Source organism: Dipodomys ordii, unplaced genomic scaffold (genome assembly GCF_000151885.1).
Source record: "Dipodomys ordii isolate 6190 unplaced genomic scaffold, Dord_2.0 Scaffold104, whole genome shotgun sequence".
Taxonomy (NCBI): domain Eukaryota; kingdom Metazoa; phylum Chordata; class Mammalia; order Rodentia; family Heteromyidae; genus Dipodomys; species Dipodomys ordii.
The window spans coordinates 4,155,674-4,172,219 of NW_012267320.1; the positions used below are offsets into that span (position 1 = coordinate 4,155,674).

General features: G+C 46.6%; 1 protein-coding gene across 1 annotated transcript in view; it reads left to right on the forward strand.

The window, feature by feature from the left end:
- Positions 1 to 16,546, forward strand: part of Urb1 (URB1 ribosome biogenesis 1 homolog (S. cerevisiae)) — a 63,095-nt gene that overhangs the window by 13,251 nt on the left and 33,298 nt on the right. The window contains exons 8-20 of the mRNA XM_013027535.1: positions 260 to 381; positions 1,729 to 1,924; positions 3,317 to 3,454; positions 3,949 to 4,122; positions 4,813 to 4,942; positions 6,500 to 6,616; positions 7,892 to 8,004; positions 8,712 to 8,831; positions 10,080 to 10,196; positions 10,860 to 10,998; positions 12,765 to 12,935; positions 13,805 to 13,998; positions 15,964 to 16,182. Of these exons, the coding sequence (XP_012882989.1) occupies positions 260 to 381; positions 1,729 to 1,924; positions 3,317 to 3,454; positions 3,949 to 4,122; positions 4,813 to 4,942; positions 6,500 to 6,616; positions 7,892 to 8,004; positions 8,712 to 8,831; positions 10,080 to 10,196; positions 10,860 to 10,998; positions 12,765 to 12,935; positions 13,805 to 13,998; positions 15,964 to 16,182 (1,950 nt within the window). The remainder of the gene's footprint in view (positions 1 to 259; positions 382 to 1,728; positions 1,925 to 3,316; positions 3,455 to 3,948; positions 4,123 to 4,812; positions 4,943 to 6,499; positions 6,617 to 7,891; positions 8,005 to 8,711; positions 8,832 to 10,079; positions 10,197 to 10,859; positions 10,999 to 12,764; positions 12,936 to 13,804; positions 13,999 to 15,963; positions 16,183 to 16,546) is intronic.

Genomic DNA, 16,546 nt, shown 5'->3' on the forward strand with positions numbered 1-16,546 from the left:
CAAAGGTGGAATTGTAAATTGGAGTCATTTTCAAGCCTTTACAAACACAGGTTTAAACTTGCCCCTCTGGAGAGTCTTCTTTTATCTTGATAGATAAATGTATTTGGGGGATTTCTTTGTCTGATTTTTGGAGTGGTACCAAGTGTTTGAGGTATTTTCTGAGTCATCACTGAGCAGGTGACAATGCCTTGTTTTTATTCTGTAGTTATACCAGGTTTGTGTGCTTGGAAAGTCACTGAATTTTCTTGACCCCTAACAGATGTCTGAGGAGGCAGGGAAGGCCATGGTGAGGGAGCTCGTTCACAACTTCCTGATGGATCTTTGCTGTTCGCGCAAGCATGGCATTAGTTTTTATGATGCATCTCTAGGCACCTTTGGCAGGTAAAGTGCAACAGGTGGACACCAGTGTGCTTGTTCCTCAAAACTCGCTGTATCCCAACTGTCCAATGGGAGCCAGTTAGATAATGGAATCTTGGACGTGACCTCACTCATTTTAAGGGTGTGCAGTGGGAGGTCCATAGAGTTCTATTCATTGCACAATCTTGGGAGCCAAGGCCTTAAGTCAGCAGTTCATTTATACACAGAGATAGAGAGTATTGCACTCATTCACTTAAAGGTGGTGTTGTCCACTATCTTCAGTTAGCCTCACATGCCAGCGCCTCTCAGCTTGTCTTGAGATGAATGCCACTGTAAACCCCAGTTTTGCAGAAGAGGGACATGGGCATGGAGAGGTCTAGGTACTTGCCTATAGTCACGATAGATCAATATTATATCCTCTTCAGTGACAGGCTGCCAATGAGGTAGGATGTCAGAATTGTGGTTTTGCATTGTGTTTCCAATTTTATAATTATTAATAACATTTCATTAGTAAGGAAACAAAGTACAGGTCTAATTGTTTTAATTAAATTAATTTATTTATTGTGCCTGTCCTGGAGCTTGAACTCAGGGCCTAGGCTTAAAGAAAGCACTGGAACCACAGCTCTACTTTCTGGCTTTTTATTGCTTAATTGGAGATAAGTCTCCTGGACTTCCCTTCCTGAGTTGGCTTCAAATGGAGATCCTCAGATTTCAGCCTCCTGAGTAGCTTGGATTCCATCCATGGGACACAAGCACTTGGGTAATTTGCCCATTGTTTATCTAGGCAGACCACCAGCTGGCTGGGGAATAGCATGGCTCTTTTCTTTAAAAGTCAGATTGAACTCAAAGTTGGGAAGAAAACAAAGTAGAAAAGTAGAAGCCGGGCGCAGGTGGCTCATGCCTGTAATCCTAGCTACTCAGGAGGCTGAGATCTGAGGATTGCGGTTCAAAGCCAGCCAAGGCAGAAAAGTCGGTGAGACGCTTAACTCCAATAAACCTCTAGAAAACCGGAAGTGGCGCTGTAGCTCAAGTGGTAGAGTGCTCACCTTGAGCTGAAGAGCTGAGGGACAACGCTCAGGCCCAGAGTTCAAGCCCCACGACCGATAAAAAAAAAAAAAAGGAAAAAAAGAAAGAAAATAGAGATGGGAGCTGGACAAAGTAGACTTTTCAGCCACTCAGAAGTTGGGGAGGAAATGAAGGCGCTCTGGAAGAATTCTCGAACCTATAGGCCATGCAGACACCCCAGTTGGTACCCTAGGAAGCAATTTTCTCACCACCATGTCGGTACCATGTCCCTGAGAAAGACTGCGATGCATAGTGTGTGTTGAACTTTCCCTGCTTATCTCCCTATTTCCTGTATGTCCCCAACAGAGGTGGCAACCTGACACTCTTGCACTTCCTGTTGGGTTTGAAAAGTGCTGCGGACGATGAGCTGGTGGCTGAGCTGGTAGTAAACATCTTGAAAGTGTGCCCAGACTTGCTGAACAAGTACTTCAAGGAAGTCACATTTTCCTTTCTCCCAAGAGTGAAGTCCACTTGGCTAAATAATATCAAACTGCTAAACAAGGTAGAGATCAGAGAATTTGTTACTAAGGGGGCAAGGGAAGGGGGGAAGCCCTCCCAGGCATAATGGGGGATTTTAGAGGATGTAATTTGGCTGACCTTCAGCTCAGTAACTTGTGTTTTACTGTGCTGAGTTTAAATGTTTATTCCTTTTGAATCTGTCGAGCCAACTGACCATGGGCTAAAAGTAGGAAAGTATTTATAGGACAAGTACTTAACAGATTGGATTCAAGTCATTGGAACCATTTGGAAAGCCAGAGAATGTGTTTAAGTAGATGTGGATGGGCCCACTCATCTGCCAGTGCCAGTGCAGTGCATGGCCCCCATCTTTAAATGTTGGGACCAGAAAGGCTTCAGATTTCAGTAGCTTTCAGGCTTTAGAATATTTGTAGGGCATTTATTAGGTGAACATCCCTGGTCCAGAAATCTGAAATCTAAATAATACTCCAAGATAAGATATTTTTACATGTCATGTTGGTGCCCAGAAAGCTTCAGGATTTGGATTTTCAGGTTAGGGATGCACAGCTCATACTCATTATCAGTTTGTGGCAGGAATGCCTGGCTTGGTTAAGCTTTGTCCCTGTGGTTTATGACAACCCGGTGGTAAAACTCCTGCTATTGTTTTTTGTGCCATTGTCTGCACCAGCTTTGTGTGTGCGCGTGCACATGCGCACACACGTGCGCTCAGGTGTTGGAGCTTGAACTCAGGCCCTTGCACTCTCACTTGGCCTTTTACTCTAGGGCTGGCTGGATATTGTTTGAGCCACACTTCCACTTCTGGCTTTTTGCTGGTTCATTGGAGAAGAGCCTCAGACTTTTCTTGCACCTCAGCCTCCGGAGTAGCTAGGATTATAGGCATGAACCACCAGTGCCTGGTTTGTACCCGCTGGTACCTATGTGTTCCCTAACGTCTGTTTGAGGGTTCCAGGTGAGATGGGCACAGCGTAGCCCTCGTATGGGGAAGATGGCCCTGTCAGCCCCTTCCTGAGTGCTGCTTGCGGCACTGCCCTCCTGGGCTGGCAAGGGAAGTGTGTGGTAGTTCTAGTCTGCTCTAGCCCTCACTTGGCATCTTACTAGCTGTGTGGACTGAGATAAGCCAGTGTTGCCATTGGTAAGCATTTTTTTAATGTTCAGTGTTCTTGGATACCGCAGTGGTGGCAAGTGAGACCATTGTTGGTGTTAGCGTAGTTGTAGCTCCAAGTTTTTCAGGGGCTCTGCAGACTACATGCCAGCCTCCACCTACATGCATGGGGTTAATCTCTCAGACCCTGTTCCTTGTGGTGAGTCTGACTTCATCACTGCCATAGTTTGATTAGAACCACATCCCAGTTGGATGCTTACAATTAGCTTCTACTTTTTTACTTCACTTCTACTTCTGATTTTTACTTTTTCCTAGATCTATGAGGCCCAGCCAGAGATTTCCCGGGCACTTTGGACCAGAGAGTTCATCCCCTTGCCTCGGCTCCTAGCGATGGTGATGGTGACCACGGTGCCCCTGGTGTGCAACAAGATCATGTTCACTCAAGCATTAAATGTAAGGTGGTGCCTGGGTTGCCTTATTTCTAGAACTTTCTCCTGCTGAATCATCTGGCTGCGTGTGAAATTGCTCTGGGAATCGCAGCCTGGTATATTTGACCAAAGTCTTCAGGAAGTCTTTGAGACTTGGACTGGATTTTGGTTTGAAGTAAACCGTGAGTGATGTTGGATGCTAATTGTAGGAGAAGCAGGTGGGCTCTGGTGGGTTCTGGTGAATTTTTGCTGCTGTTCATGCAAATTGTCTGTGCCTGCTTAAGTGGTTGTGAGAGGCAGCAAAAGCTACTATTGGATTCCGTGTTCAGCAATCACTTTCCTGGCAGCTGCTGCGGCCAGCTACAGAGGTGGTCAGCTTCCCTCCTCACTCACACGGTGCAGAATCTAGCTGTCTCCTGTCACTTCCCTTCAGCGCTGCATGAAGGGCAGTAACTAGACCAGGGCTTGGGAAATCTGGCCTCAGGTACACCTGTGGATGTCACTCTCTTTTCTTCCCAGTTGGACAGCACATCAGTGAGACACACAGCTTTATCCCTTATTTCCATGATTTTGAAGAGAGCCTTAAAAACAATTGAGCACTGCCTGAATAAAGATGTGTGGCAAGAATCGGGTATCTACACAGCTAGGATCATGGAAGAATTCGTGCAGCTCTTCAGAGAGTCCCTGAGCAAGGTGGGCATATGTCTGGGCTTGGGATTTGCCCCACAGACCTCACTGCCCAACACAAGAGGGGTTCAAGCCCCTTGAATACAAAAGGTGGAAGGTGAGGGTTGAAAAGGCCAGCGGGCAGCGCTGAGGATGGCGTGTTCACACTCACAGCAGTCATTGGGGAGATAGGAATTCAGACAACCCGCTCGCTGACTCTCTGTCCCATAGAAGCAGCAGGGTTCTGAATCTGGCTGGACCTAGCATCTCACCAGAGGTCAGTTTCTCCTTCCCCTCCCCCACCTGCCTCTACGCACACAGGCAAGAGGGCTGGGTGGCTGGCTCTGCTGAGAAAGGCCAGGCTCCCACAAAGACCCAAGCACCCAGAGCTTTCAAGGAGATGAGGGGTGAGTTCCCCACGGGGAGCCCTGTTTCTTCTGTCTCCCTGTCCAGCTCAGGTGCAGGTATCTTCAGAGTATATTTTTGTGATAAGCCATGTTTTTTCACCAAATCCTTCCTTAGTGGCTAAAGTCTGTAGAAATTATACCTCAGAGTAGAGCTTACAGAGGTTGTAAGTCTGCTCTCGCCCTCCCTCCTGTCTCTTACTCACTTGTATACTATACTCACATTTCCACTCCTGCTCACTTACACTCCTCCCCTTCTTGGTATCAGTTCATTTCTTCTCCTATGACTGATATTTTGTTTTTTCCCATTTAGATTTTGCCAGACTTGAACACTATTGTATGGGTCTGGCAGTCACTTAAAAAGCAGGAGATCGTACAGGATGACAAGAAAGGGAAGAAGAGAGATGACAGGACTCCAGCGGCCCAAGAGGCTGTCCAATGTGGTGAGGGCTTTGGGGGCCTCTGCTACTTGCTGGGGGCAGATGACAAGCATCCTGGGAGTTGTGATGGAGGATCCTCATGCAGTTCTTTTTTTTTTTTTTGGGGTCCGGTCGTGGGCCTGAACTCTGGGCCTGGGTGCTGTCCCTCAGTTCTTCAGCTCAAGGCTAGCGCTCTACCACTTGAGCCCCAGCGCCACTTACGGCTTTTTTCTTTTTGCTTATGTGGTGCTGAGGAATGGAACCCAGGGCCTCATGCATGCAAGGCAAGCGCTCTACCACTGAGCCACCTTCCCAGCCCCCCTCATGCAGTTCTTATTTTTGGCCCCTCACTTCCTGTATCTAGTATCCCATGTTGCCTACGGAAGAGAATTACAATGGAATCATAGATTCCTTTTTTTTTCTGATACCAGGATTTGAACTCAAGGTTTCCTGCTTACCCAGTTGGCACTTAGTCAAACTTCTAGCCCTGCTTTTTATCTTTTATTTATTTATTTTTGGTGCCAGTTCTGGGGCTTGAATTCAAGGCGTGGGTAATATCCTTGAGCTTTTCTACTCAAGGCTAGTGCTTTACCACTTGAGTTACAGCTTCATTTCTGGCCTTATTTTGGTAGTTAATTGGGGATAAGAGTTTCATAGCTGGACACTGGTGGCTCATGCCTATAATCCTAGCTACTTGGGAGACTGAGATCTTAGGATCACAGATCAAAGCCAGCCTGGGCAGGAATGCCTGTGAGACTCTTATCTCCAATTAACCACCACTGTGGCGCAAGTAATAGAGTGCTAGCCTTGAGTTGAAGAGCTCAGGGAACAGTGCCCAAGTCCAGAGTTCAAGCCCCACGACCAAGCCTCCTACCCCCGCCCCCCCCCAAAAAAAAAGAGTCTCATAAACTTTCTGCCCAGCTACCTTCAAACTATGACCCTCAGATTTCAACCATCTGAGCAGCTAGGATTACAGGCGTGAGCCACTAGTGCCCAGCAAGCCCTGCATTTTTGCTGGCTATTTCTACACCTGCTAGCTTTTTGAGCCACAATCCTTCAGATCTTAGCTTCTTGTAGATTGAATATTTATATTAGAAATGTGTGCAGGCTTGTTAAAAGTTTTCTTTGAAGACTTAATCCTCAGGTGCCATGTGAATAGCCAGTGGGTTGGAGCTCTTGTTTGCTCTTCCCATAGAGGTGGTCTTGAAGGTGCCCTTTGTATTAAAATGTGTTGTTGGCTTGGCTTTGTGTCCTGTATCTAGATCCTGATAATCCTGAATGTTGTCCCCAGAGGGTGGAGCCTGTGGCATTCCCACTGCCCAGATAAGGATGCCAGTAGAGAAGGGGAGCCAAAACCCACCCAAGGCCATAGCAGCAAAGCAGGGCTTAAACCCAGTCCCTTTGAGTGGTCTTAACTGTTTTACCTCCTTGATACCATAAATGAGGTTGCAGAGCATCTATCTCAAGCTTGTGTTTAGCATGAGCTGATCAGGGTGTGTCAGGTGTGGCTGAGCTGTTCCCTTGGTTAATGACAAAGGACAGGTATGTTTCCTAGTTCAGAACTGTTTTCTTTTGGTGCAGATGATGCAGAAACCATTCTTTTGAAAGCCGTCCTGCTCCAAGTTATATGCCTATACCAAAAGGTGGTCCCCCTAGTGGTCATGCAGTACAACTTTGACTTCAGCAAGCTCCTGAAAGGTGGGTCTCAGGGACTGCATACAACATTGCTTGGTCTGCGAGTGGGGCTGGCCGACATAGAGAACGTAGTACAGGAATTGAAGATTGGGAGAACTAGCATGCAATTGCCAATGTGCATGATCTACCAGCCTAGTTGTTTTTATTTGGACCAATATATTTTTTTAAATAGCTGAGCTTCCTTAAGTAAACATTAGGTGAATACTTAAAGTTGGGAGCATGGAGAAAGGGAAATCCAGCAGTCCGAGTTTCTACTGTGGAAGATCTACCAACCAAGGTCCTGTGACAATTAGATAATATGTTGTTCGGTTTTTCAAGGACACAGGGCTACTAAGTGTAGAGCAGAATAGAGCCCCGTGGACAAGACATGCCATCTGTTTAGAAGTTCAGAGGCACTTCAAACGTAGTTACCTTCTGTTTTACCTAAAGTTTAATTTACATTTCATAAAAGAAACATGCTTGTCTGGTCGTGGTTCCTTAATGTTGTTTGCCCAATAAAATTGGCTTTATATTTGGGCCCACAGAAGAAGACTATCTGGGAATTTATATAAGCTATTGAAATAATCCTTTTGGGGGCTGGAAAGGTGGCTCAGTGGTAGAGTGCTTACCTTGCATGCATGAAGCCCTGGGTTCGATTCCTCAGCTCCACATAAGCAGAAAAAGCTGGAAATGGTGCTGTGGCTCAAGTGGTAGAGTGCTAGCCTTGAGCTGAAGAGCTGAGGGACAGCGCCCAGGCCCAGAGTTCAGGTCCTACGACCGACAAAAAAATTAAATCCTTATCAAGAGCTGTTACTAGGTTTGTAATCATTTGCTGTTGGAACACATGAGATTTACAGAATGAGGCCATTTAAGACATAATAGCTATGTCCTTCCCAAGCAAAGGAGAACTTCTGAGTCCAGGCTAGTGAATAAGATCCCAGCATCAGGCTCCATGCCCAGAGTCTGTCTACAGAGTCTGGGTAGCAAGGCCTGCACTCTACGAGCAGAACCCTTCATGCAAGGCCATGGTTGGAGGTAGTGTGGTATAGTATGATCAGCATGGGCATAGAAGGGCCATTTGAGCAAGTAGAATCTGGTATTTTGTTGAAGGATTCAGTAGACTGGGGTGGGAAGAGTCAGGTGAGATAGGCCTCATCTACCCTAAGTGAACAAATACAGGACACAGAACAGACTCAGTTCTTTCTTTGCCTTTCCTTTTCTGGTCCTGTGGGCCAGGGAAGCAGAGGTGAGCACCAGCCTCTGAGTGACTGTCCCTCTTTTCCTCACTTGTATCCACAGGTGTCATCTGTGAGCAGGGCCTTGGCAAGGAGGTCCCTCCCATTCTACAGCACCACATGCTAAAGGTGGCCCTGGAGCTGCCTGCCAGCAAATTTTTGTGGTTAAAGGCACAGGTAGGAAACAGAGCACTCCAGTCTTCTGCCCATAGCTAACCTACTGGACTTGCTGGCTTTTGCCTCAACACTTTTTCTTAGTATTTTAAAAGGTTTGGGGAAATAAAATATATTCCTTTCCCTCGTCCTTATCCCAGAAGGACTTGAGACAGGAGTAGACAGACACCACACTGGCAGATGGCCGAGGCTGGCAACATCACTAGCAATGTTTGGGTAACATCTTCCAGGACTCTTGGAGAACATAATGCCAACTTATAGAGGGAGCTCAGGTGCAACGGCTGTTCTCCTGGGTCTGGGGTTGCAGGTGCTGATAGCGCAGTGACATGAGGAGGAAATGACCTACGAATGTTGCCTTGTTTAGGTGTGCTGCTCAGTAGCTCAGCCTGTCTTTTTCAGTGACTTCGATTTGATGTGAGATTTCCATATAGAAGCAGTAGTATGGAAATGCATGTTGATATTTTCACGATAGTGCTATGTGGAAATAGGAAGGTGTTTACCTAATGTCCCTACAGGCATTGTCTCAGCAGCCGCTCTCAGTGGTGGGTAAAGCGAGCTGAGTTGTGAGGCTTGGAAGCCTGCTGCCATGCACTTGTCTATTCGCCCAGCAAGTGTGGCCTTATTCTTATTATAGCATGTATATTGACACTAAAAGTAAAATACAGCTAATCATCACTGAAGCAATATTGAGAGGCATGTTCAACCTGTAGGAAGGCCCCGATGCAGAAATCATAGGAGGAGAGCGGTCAGTGTTTTACTTGCTGATGAAGATGTTCGTGACCAGCAGCCACGTACAGCTCAAGTCACTCACCAAACTTCTTATCATGAAGGTGAGTGCTCTCCCCGTTTCTAATGCTGAAAGCACTGCCTGCCTCTTCATGACAGGAGGTTGCGTTCAGGCTGTATTAGGACTGTTGTACGTTTTAATTTTATTTATTTATTTGATGGTAGTAGTGCTTGCGCTTGCTAGGCAGGTGCTCTACTTGAGCTAGGTTTCCAGTCCCTTTTTGATTTAGTTAATTTTCCAGGTGTGGTCTTACGCTTTTCACCTGAGGCTCGCCTTGGGCTGTGATCAGCCCACCTTTTGTCTACCGCCTTGGACCTAGGTATGCCTGAGCCTGTAAATATATAAAATGTCTTACGGTTTGATTTGGGATGTCTTATACTTAATTACATTCCTGAGAGGTAACGTGGTGAAGTAGTTAAAATCATGGGCTTTGAGATCTAACTTCTAGATTTGAAACCTGGCTCTACTCCTTCCTGGGTAGCCTTGGCAAAATACTTAACCTCTTTGAACTTAGTTTTCTCATGGTGAATGGAGATAATAAAGCCTTGGGTGACAGAGAAGATGAAACAAGATGAAGCAGTAGCTTCTGATAGCTGTAATAAACACTGAACTCCACTTCATTGGGGGAAGTGTTTTAGCTCAGCCTCTTCTCTTGCTCCAGGCTCTGAGCCTTTTCTGGAGGTTTTCAGGCTTTTTTCACCTTTCCTGTTACTCGTAGTATAGGTGCCTCAAAGTCATCAGGGGAGAAGAGGACATAGGCCCTTCTTTTGGATACATGGGGCTCACTTTTCCAGGGCTACATCAGGCCTTGCTGTGGCCATAAGGAGTCTCATGCCTCATTTCTGCTGTGCCACAGATATGCTTTATGCATCACAGTTACTGTTTTTAGGATGCAAACATGAAGGGCTGATAGATAATCTTGTTGCACTTTGTCCTTATCCCCCAAGCTACTTGAAGATAGTAGCTGTCTGAGTAGGGGCTCAAGTCCTAGATATGTACCTGACTCAGATAGAAACTTAGCCCGCTAAATAGTAGTTGAATCTTTTCCTTTCTTACAAATTTGGGAAGTGGAAAAAAAAAAGGAATTAAATTGTCTGTGACAGGACAGCAGTGATCTCTTTTCCTTGTGTCCTTTGACAGTGGGAATGTGATGTTGAAAGAACGTCCTACAGAATCACTTGGACTGCCCCCTTTGCCCTTCCTGCTCCCTGGCCTCATGTGGTCTGGTACAGTGAGAAGCCATAGAGAGCAATTCCCTTCTGACCTGTGCACCTTGTCTGTTTGCCCACAGATTCTGCGGGACACAGGTGTGTTTGAGCATACCTGGAGGGAGCTGGAGCTGTGGCTTGGGCACCTGGATAACACTGTGGAGGAGAGCCGAGAAACTGTGATCCAGTTTCTAGAACGAGTAAGCACAGGTGTCCCATGAAAGGGAATGCATGCAGGTCAATCACACTCCCTTTCTGAGTGTGGCTGAGGTATTTTTGATGTGCTAGCACCAGGAGGGCTCTTGTTCTAGCTCATGACCTAGGCCTGCTGAGGCTTAAGAATCCACTTAGCTTTAGACAGGTCTACCTTACATTCATGATGTAAAATCTCCTTTGGGAATGTGTTCTTAAATGAGTGAATAAGACAATCCTAAAAGTGATGTGAACCATAACATACTAAGAAGAGATAAGATAGCTTTGTTTTTTTGTTTGTCTATGCCAGTACTGGAGCTTGAACTCAGGGCCTGGTACCATCCCTTAGCTTTTTTGCTCAAGGCTGGCACTCCATTTCTGGACATTTTTTGGATAATTGAGATTAGAGTTTCGCCAACTTTACTGCCCAGGTTGACTTTGAACCTTGATCCTTAGGTCTTAGCTTCCTGAGTATTAAGGATTACAGGTGTTAGCCAATAGTACCTAAGAGATAAGTTTTAATTGTGCAACAAACACTTTTAAAATCACTTTGCAACAAAATTATCATTCTTACTAAGGACGGTTCACATTTTAGTGATGTATTGGGGCATTATTTTTTTCCTCTTCACTTTAGTTACAACCATCTAAATGTTTACTACTCACCTGTCCAGGTTTTATTGACGTTGGTGGCAAATCCCTATCCATATACAGACAGAGCATCTGACTTTGTCCAGGAAGCTAGCACGCTGCAGGCCACTGCAGGGAAGCAAGATGCAGATGACGTCAGCATTCCCATCTCCCACATTGATGGTAGGTCCTTGCCCACCTCTGCTGCTGGGGTCTAAAGATTGGTCATGTGAGTGCCCCATTTCTCTGTGTCAAGGCTCTGCCCACTTTGCAGGTGGATTACAGTGCACCACGTTTACATAATGGGAAATGCGTGTAGCACTTACTGCGGCTTTTTAATTAGTTTATATTTGTATTAGAATGTGGATGTCATTGTTACATGTCCACATGTGTTAGTGCTATATTCCACTCAATCTCATCCCCCTCTATTATATTCTCTGTCCCTCTTATTCCCCCAAAATAGCATTTCCCAAAGGTTTTGTTTTATTTTCATGATTGCAAAAGACATATTTGGACAGTATTCAACCTCCTTTATCTTCTGCCAGCATAAACCCCTCCACTAGTCTCTGCCCACCTACAGAGATTATTTCTCCCCATCTCACTCCACTATTGATCAGCAGCTTTCCCTGAGTTTCTTTTTTTTCTTTTTATTTTGGGTCTGGTCGTGGGGCCTGAACTCTTGGCCTGGGCACTGTCCCTCAGCTCTTCAGCTCAAGGCTAGCGCTCTACTGCTTGAGCCACAGTGCCACTTCCAGCTTTTTTCTTTTTGCTTATGTGGTGCTGAGGAATTGAACTCAGGGCCTCAGGCATGCAAGGCAAGCGCTCTACCACTGAGCCACGTTCCAGCCCCCTTTCCCTGAGTTTCTGAGTGCTACTCTCATATATACTTGTGATGTGTTAGAAAATTATTCACTCTCTTTTCCCATTTTCTCTCTTCCTCCTTAGTAGTCGCTTAGCTTGCTTGCTTACTTAGTCATTCAGTTTTGTCGGTTGTGGGGTTTGAACTCAGGGCCTGGACACTGTCGCTGAGCTTTTTCTCTCAAGGCTAGCATTCTACCACTTTGAGCCACAGTGCTACTTCCAGTTTTCTGGTGGTTAGTTGGAGATAAGAGTCTCATGGATTTTCTTGCCCAGGCTGGCTTTGAACAATGATCCTCAGATCTCAGCCTCCTGAGTAGTTAGGATTATAGGTGTGAGTCATCTGTACCCAGCTTATTTATTTATTTTTTTTGTGAAGTGTATACTGTGTACCAGGTCCTGTCTTAGACAGTTCACAAATCTTTTTTTTTTTCCCCACAAGTCTTAACACATGCAAACATCACAAGCATAAGGGAAAAAGATGTCATTGTCTTCCTTTACATAGCTAAGGCAACAGAGGCACAAAAGAGGTTAGTTTACTCAGTTTGACAAAGCTACTACATTGTAATCATCGGGATTATTACTGTTACATTATTTGCCTGTGCTGGGATTTGAATTCAGAGCCTCACACTTGCTCACTTGCTTGCTCACAGCTTGCTCTTCACTTGAGCCATACCCCCTGCACAAGTCCTCCAGATCCCCCAAGTAGCCTAGAGTACAGATATAAGCCACTGATGCTCAGCTTAAAGTCAGTGTGCTGGTCTGTGTTTAAATGCTCTCAGAATTTGGCTTGTTTGTCTGAAGTTCTGGTTTCTCATGCAACTTGAGGAAAACACCATGTTGTCATCAGTTTAATGCTGAATCTCCCAAATTTTGTCAAAGATTGTGAAGACTATACGGGCAATGTCTTCATCTGTTTAGGATGATACTTAGTTTTCTGCCTCAGAGAAGTTTATGTTGATTCTTTGGCTGCTTTTTATTTGTTTGCTTTCTACTTTTTGTGACTATACTCTTAGCTCTCCCTCCTCGTGGGTTTGCACTGGGATTCTTTAGTATCTCTTGGCTCAGCTGGGCTCCCCTTTCTATCTCAGATGTGCTCGACATGGTGGATGTGCTGGTGGAGGGCAGTGAAGGCTTGGACGAGGAAATTGGCTTCTTGTTAAATGAAGACATGGTCCTGCTCACATTCCCGTTCAGTGCTGTGGTCCCTGCAGCCCTGGAAGCCAGGAATAAGTTGCTCCTTGGGACAGAAAATGAAGCAGGTACTATGTGCAGTCAGGGTGTGCTGGCTGTAGCAAGTGGGTTGGACTCTTGGATATTGGGAGGTACAGTTCCAGGGGCTGAGAACCTAAAGCAAAGAGAGGTGAGACCCCCCTCCCACTTCAACCCCCATCTCCACCCCGTTCCCCAGAGTGGTAGCTACCCAGCCATGGAGCTCAGAGCATAGGGGCATTTCTGGAGGCTGCTGGGAAAATGTTCATCTGAGAAATGACCCACTCTGTCTCTCTGTTCACTGATGTGATATGGTGTCATTCATACTTTCTGGGTTTTCCAGGGATCTCAGGCTTTGTGCCATAGCAAATGTATGACCCCATGTGTCTTATAATTTATTTATAGTACATACAGGTCCATTTTCTGACCTTGTCAGAATTCAGCGAAGTCCAGGTTGCTCTTCTGGATGGTTCTCTTCTAGAAAGTGGCTCAGAGTTGTCCTGTTGATGGCTCTATTATCCTGACATTTGGCCTAGAGGGTCACTGTGGAAAGGGAAGAGAGATCTTGACTAACTTAGGCATGTGATCATACCTGATTTACAGGAGAACTTAGGTAACAGGCCGAAAAGGGGTTGATGAGCCATGATGGGTCCTGGACCCATCAGAGAGTAGAGTCCTAGGACCCCACTTCTGGGCTTCCGGACCTAATATCTGATCACATGCATGTGTTTAATCAGATGGAGCCTGGAGGGTGTGTGTTTAATCACTTGGAAGGTGGCATCCTACCTTCCCCTGTGGGCATGAGACCTCTTAGGGAGTTGATGGGGGGTATGGCATGTATGTGGGAGGAGGTGGTGCTGGTGAAGCCCAGAAGGGCACTTCCAGCCCATTCTTCCCATCCAATCTCTTTCCTCTGCAGGGAAGAGCATTGTGGCCTATCTGACAGCTGTGCTGACTGACCTCCTCCACAGCCAGAGGGACCCCCTGGCTCTGTGTCTTCTGCTCCAGGCCTATGACAAGTTTGACCCTCCAGGCCCACCTTGCTGCCAGCAACTTTCCCAGTTTAACAGATACTACAGCCTCTGGATCCCCGAGCAAGCCCGGGAAGCTGGGGTGAGCTGCCTGCAGTCAGGGATCTTGCTAAGGTGCTCTTTCCATAGGCAGCTGTGTGGCGGGTGCCGTGTAGTCTATGTGGAGAGATTTATTAACCTGCGGGGAGCTAAGTTATCTCATTTCAGCTCAGCTGGTATGGCTGAAACCAAGGGCTCAGTGATTCCATGAAGTTCAGTGTTCCACAGTTCCCTGATAATGATACAGATAATGGTAATTGGCTGATCACTGTAGCTTCAGGCAAGAAGTTACCCTCCCCTCCTATTTTTTTGTTGGTTGTGGGGCTTGAACTCTCAGCCTGGGCACTGTCCCTGAGCTCTTCATCTCAAGGCGAGCGCTCTACCACTTGAGCCACGGCACCACTTCTGGTTTTCTGGTGCTTAATTGGAGGCAAGAGTGTCATGGACTTTCCTGCCCAGGCTGGCTTTGAACCGTGATCTCCTAAGTAGCTAGGATTACAGGCATGAGCCACTAGCACCTGGCTTCTTCTCCCTTGCCCGCCCCCCATTTTAAAAAATTTTTGTTTCAGCATTAGAGTTTAAACTCAAGGCATGGATGCTGTCCCTTAGCTGTCACTCAAGGCTGGAGCCCTAATCCTTGAGTAACAGCTCTACTTCTGGCTTTTTGCTCATTAATTAGAGATAAGAGTTTCATAGGTTTTCTGCCTGTGTTGGCTTTGAACCACAGTCCTCAGATCTTAGCCTCCTGAGTGGCCAGGTTTATAGGCATGAACAACTGGTGGTGCCCAGCTAGCTACCTTTTCCCTTACTGAGAGATCTGGGGCTGTCTTCTATGACCTCAGCATGGACTGAGCACCCGCTTGGCCATCCCACCTGCTAACACTGGAACATAAAGCAAAAAAAAAAAGATTTTCTTAGTGGGGTTCTGGCTCCAATGCCAAGTATTTCTACAAGCTGGAGGCAGGATAGTGGAAGTTAATTTTGCTGTGGATTTTTGTGGGCATTTGAAAAAGCAAGTAGTTCAGAGCCTTTGCCTGAAGAAGGTAGCTACATTGATGGTGTGGTTGGTTTGTTGGGTATTCTGAAAGTATACTAAGCGTTTTGTGTATTTTAAACTGTTTAACCTGCCAAGAACTTGGCGAGATGGGAGAAGACTCACCACTATTCACACTTGTAGGTGCAGAGCATTCTGCCATCGATTGTGATGAGTCAGGTTTGGGGCAGGCCTGCTCCTGGAACAATGTTGCCAGCTTCCTTCCCACAGAAGCCAAGGTTATGGCCAGAAGGTGGCTTGTGTCTAGAAGTTCAGTGTCACCCTCCTATGTGTGAAAGTCAGCCTTCTCCCTGTTGAATGTGGCACTAAGCTGGGATGAGACCTGAGATTTTACATTTGTCACACTCTCTGGGGTAAGGTTGAGCCACACTGGTCCCAGGACCACTGTGAGACACATTGAACTCCCTGGCACATAGAGCTCCAGACCTACCAGTCTAAGATGTTGAGTGTTTGGAGTTATCAGACGATAAGCCACGTGGGGTAAGAAAGCAGTTTGAGGATTATGTAGAAGAAAAGAACAATTGTTATATGAAGGACAACAGTTCTAGAAATTTTGTTCCATTCATTATTCCCCTGTTCTTTGGACAAGACACTCTGACAAGGGTGCAGGGAGACAGGAGCTGCGCTACAGGCAGTGCCTTCCCAGTTTCCTGGGACTCATCCTGGGACTTTTCCATATCTGGGGCACTGGCTCCCACGTCACTGTGGGTCTCTTTCTACCATTCCATCAGTACGAATGTGTTCTAGGAAGCTATATAACTGAGTTAAGTAAAATGCACCTGGCCTGGTTTTTATAGTTTGATAGGATTATCTGGTGTGTGCGTGTGCTTGTGCATGTGCGTGTGCGTGTGCGCCCGTGTGTGTGTGTGTGTGTGTGTGTGTGTGTGTGTGTTGCCTGTTCTGTCCTACCCTCTGTAGTAATTGATCTTTTCTCTTTTTTGCCATTTCTCCCAGACACTGCAGAGCTCTCTCAGCCCTGGACCCCACACTCCCCCCTTAGTCCCCTGCTTCTCTAGCCTGCTGCGGGTGGCCTATGAGAACCGGACACTTGGGGAAGAACGTGTTCAGATGCAGCTGCACAACGCCATCCCACACCTCACCCTGGACCGGGCCCTGTGCTCAGCCAAACAGGTGCTGCTCTACCTCAGAAGCACTGTGGAAAACTTCGGCCAGGTTAGCACTGTCCCTCCAGCCCCAAAGAAAACATAGCCTTCTCTCAGCCAGGTCCCCATACAGAGACACAATTTCCCATGGTCCCTGGGGCCATAGGATGGGCTTGGGGCTCAGGAGCCTGGAGTTGCAGCTCTGCAACTCCCACAGTGCTGACTCTCTTCCCTGGAGAGACAGGGACCCTCTGGTGACAGCCTGGGTCTACCTCCTGGCTGGCCCTCCTTTTTTTCCTGACCTTAATTCAGGAGCTCATTGTCAAGCTTTTCCTGGTGTGCTTTATGGATCTTCAGTTGGGGTTTGAAGCCATATACCTTTGTATTTCTTCAAGTTTAGAAAGACAAGTGTCTTGTCTGAGAGGTGACTTGGG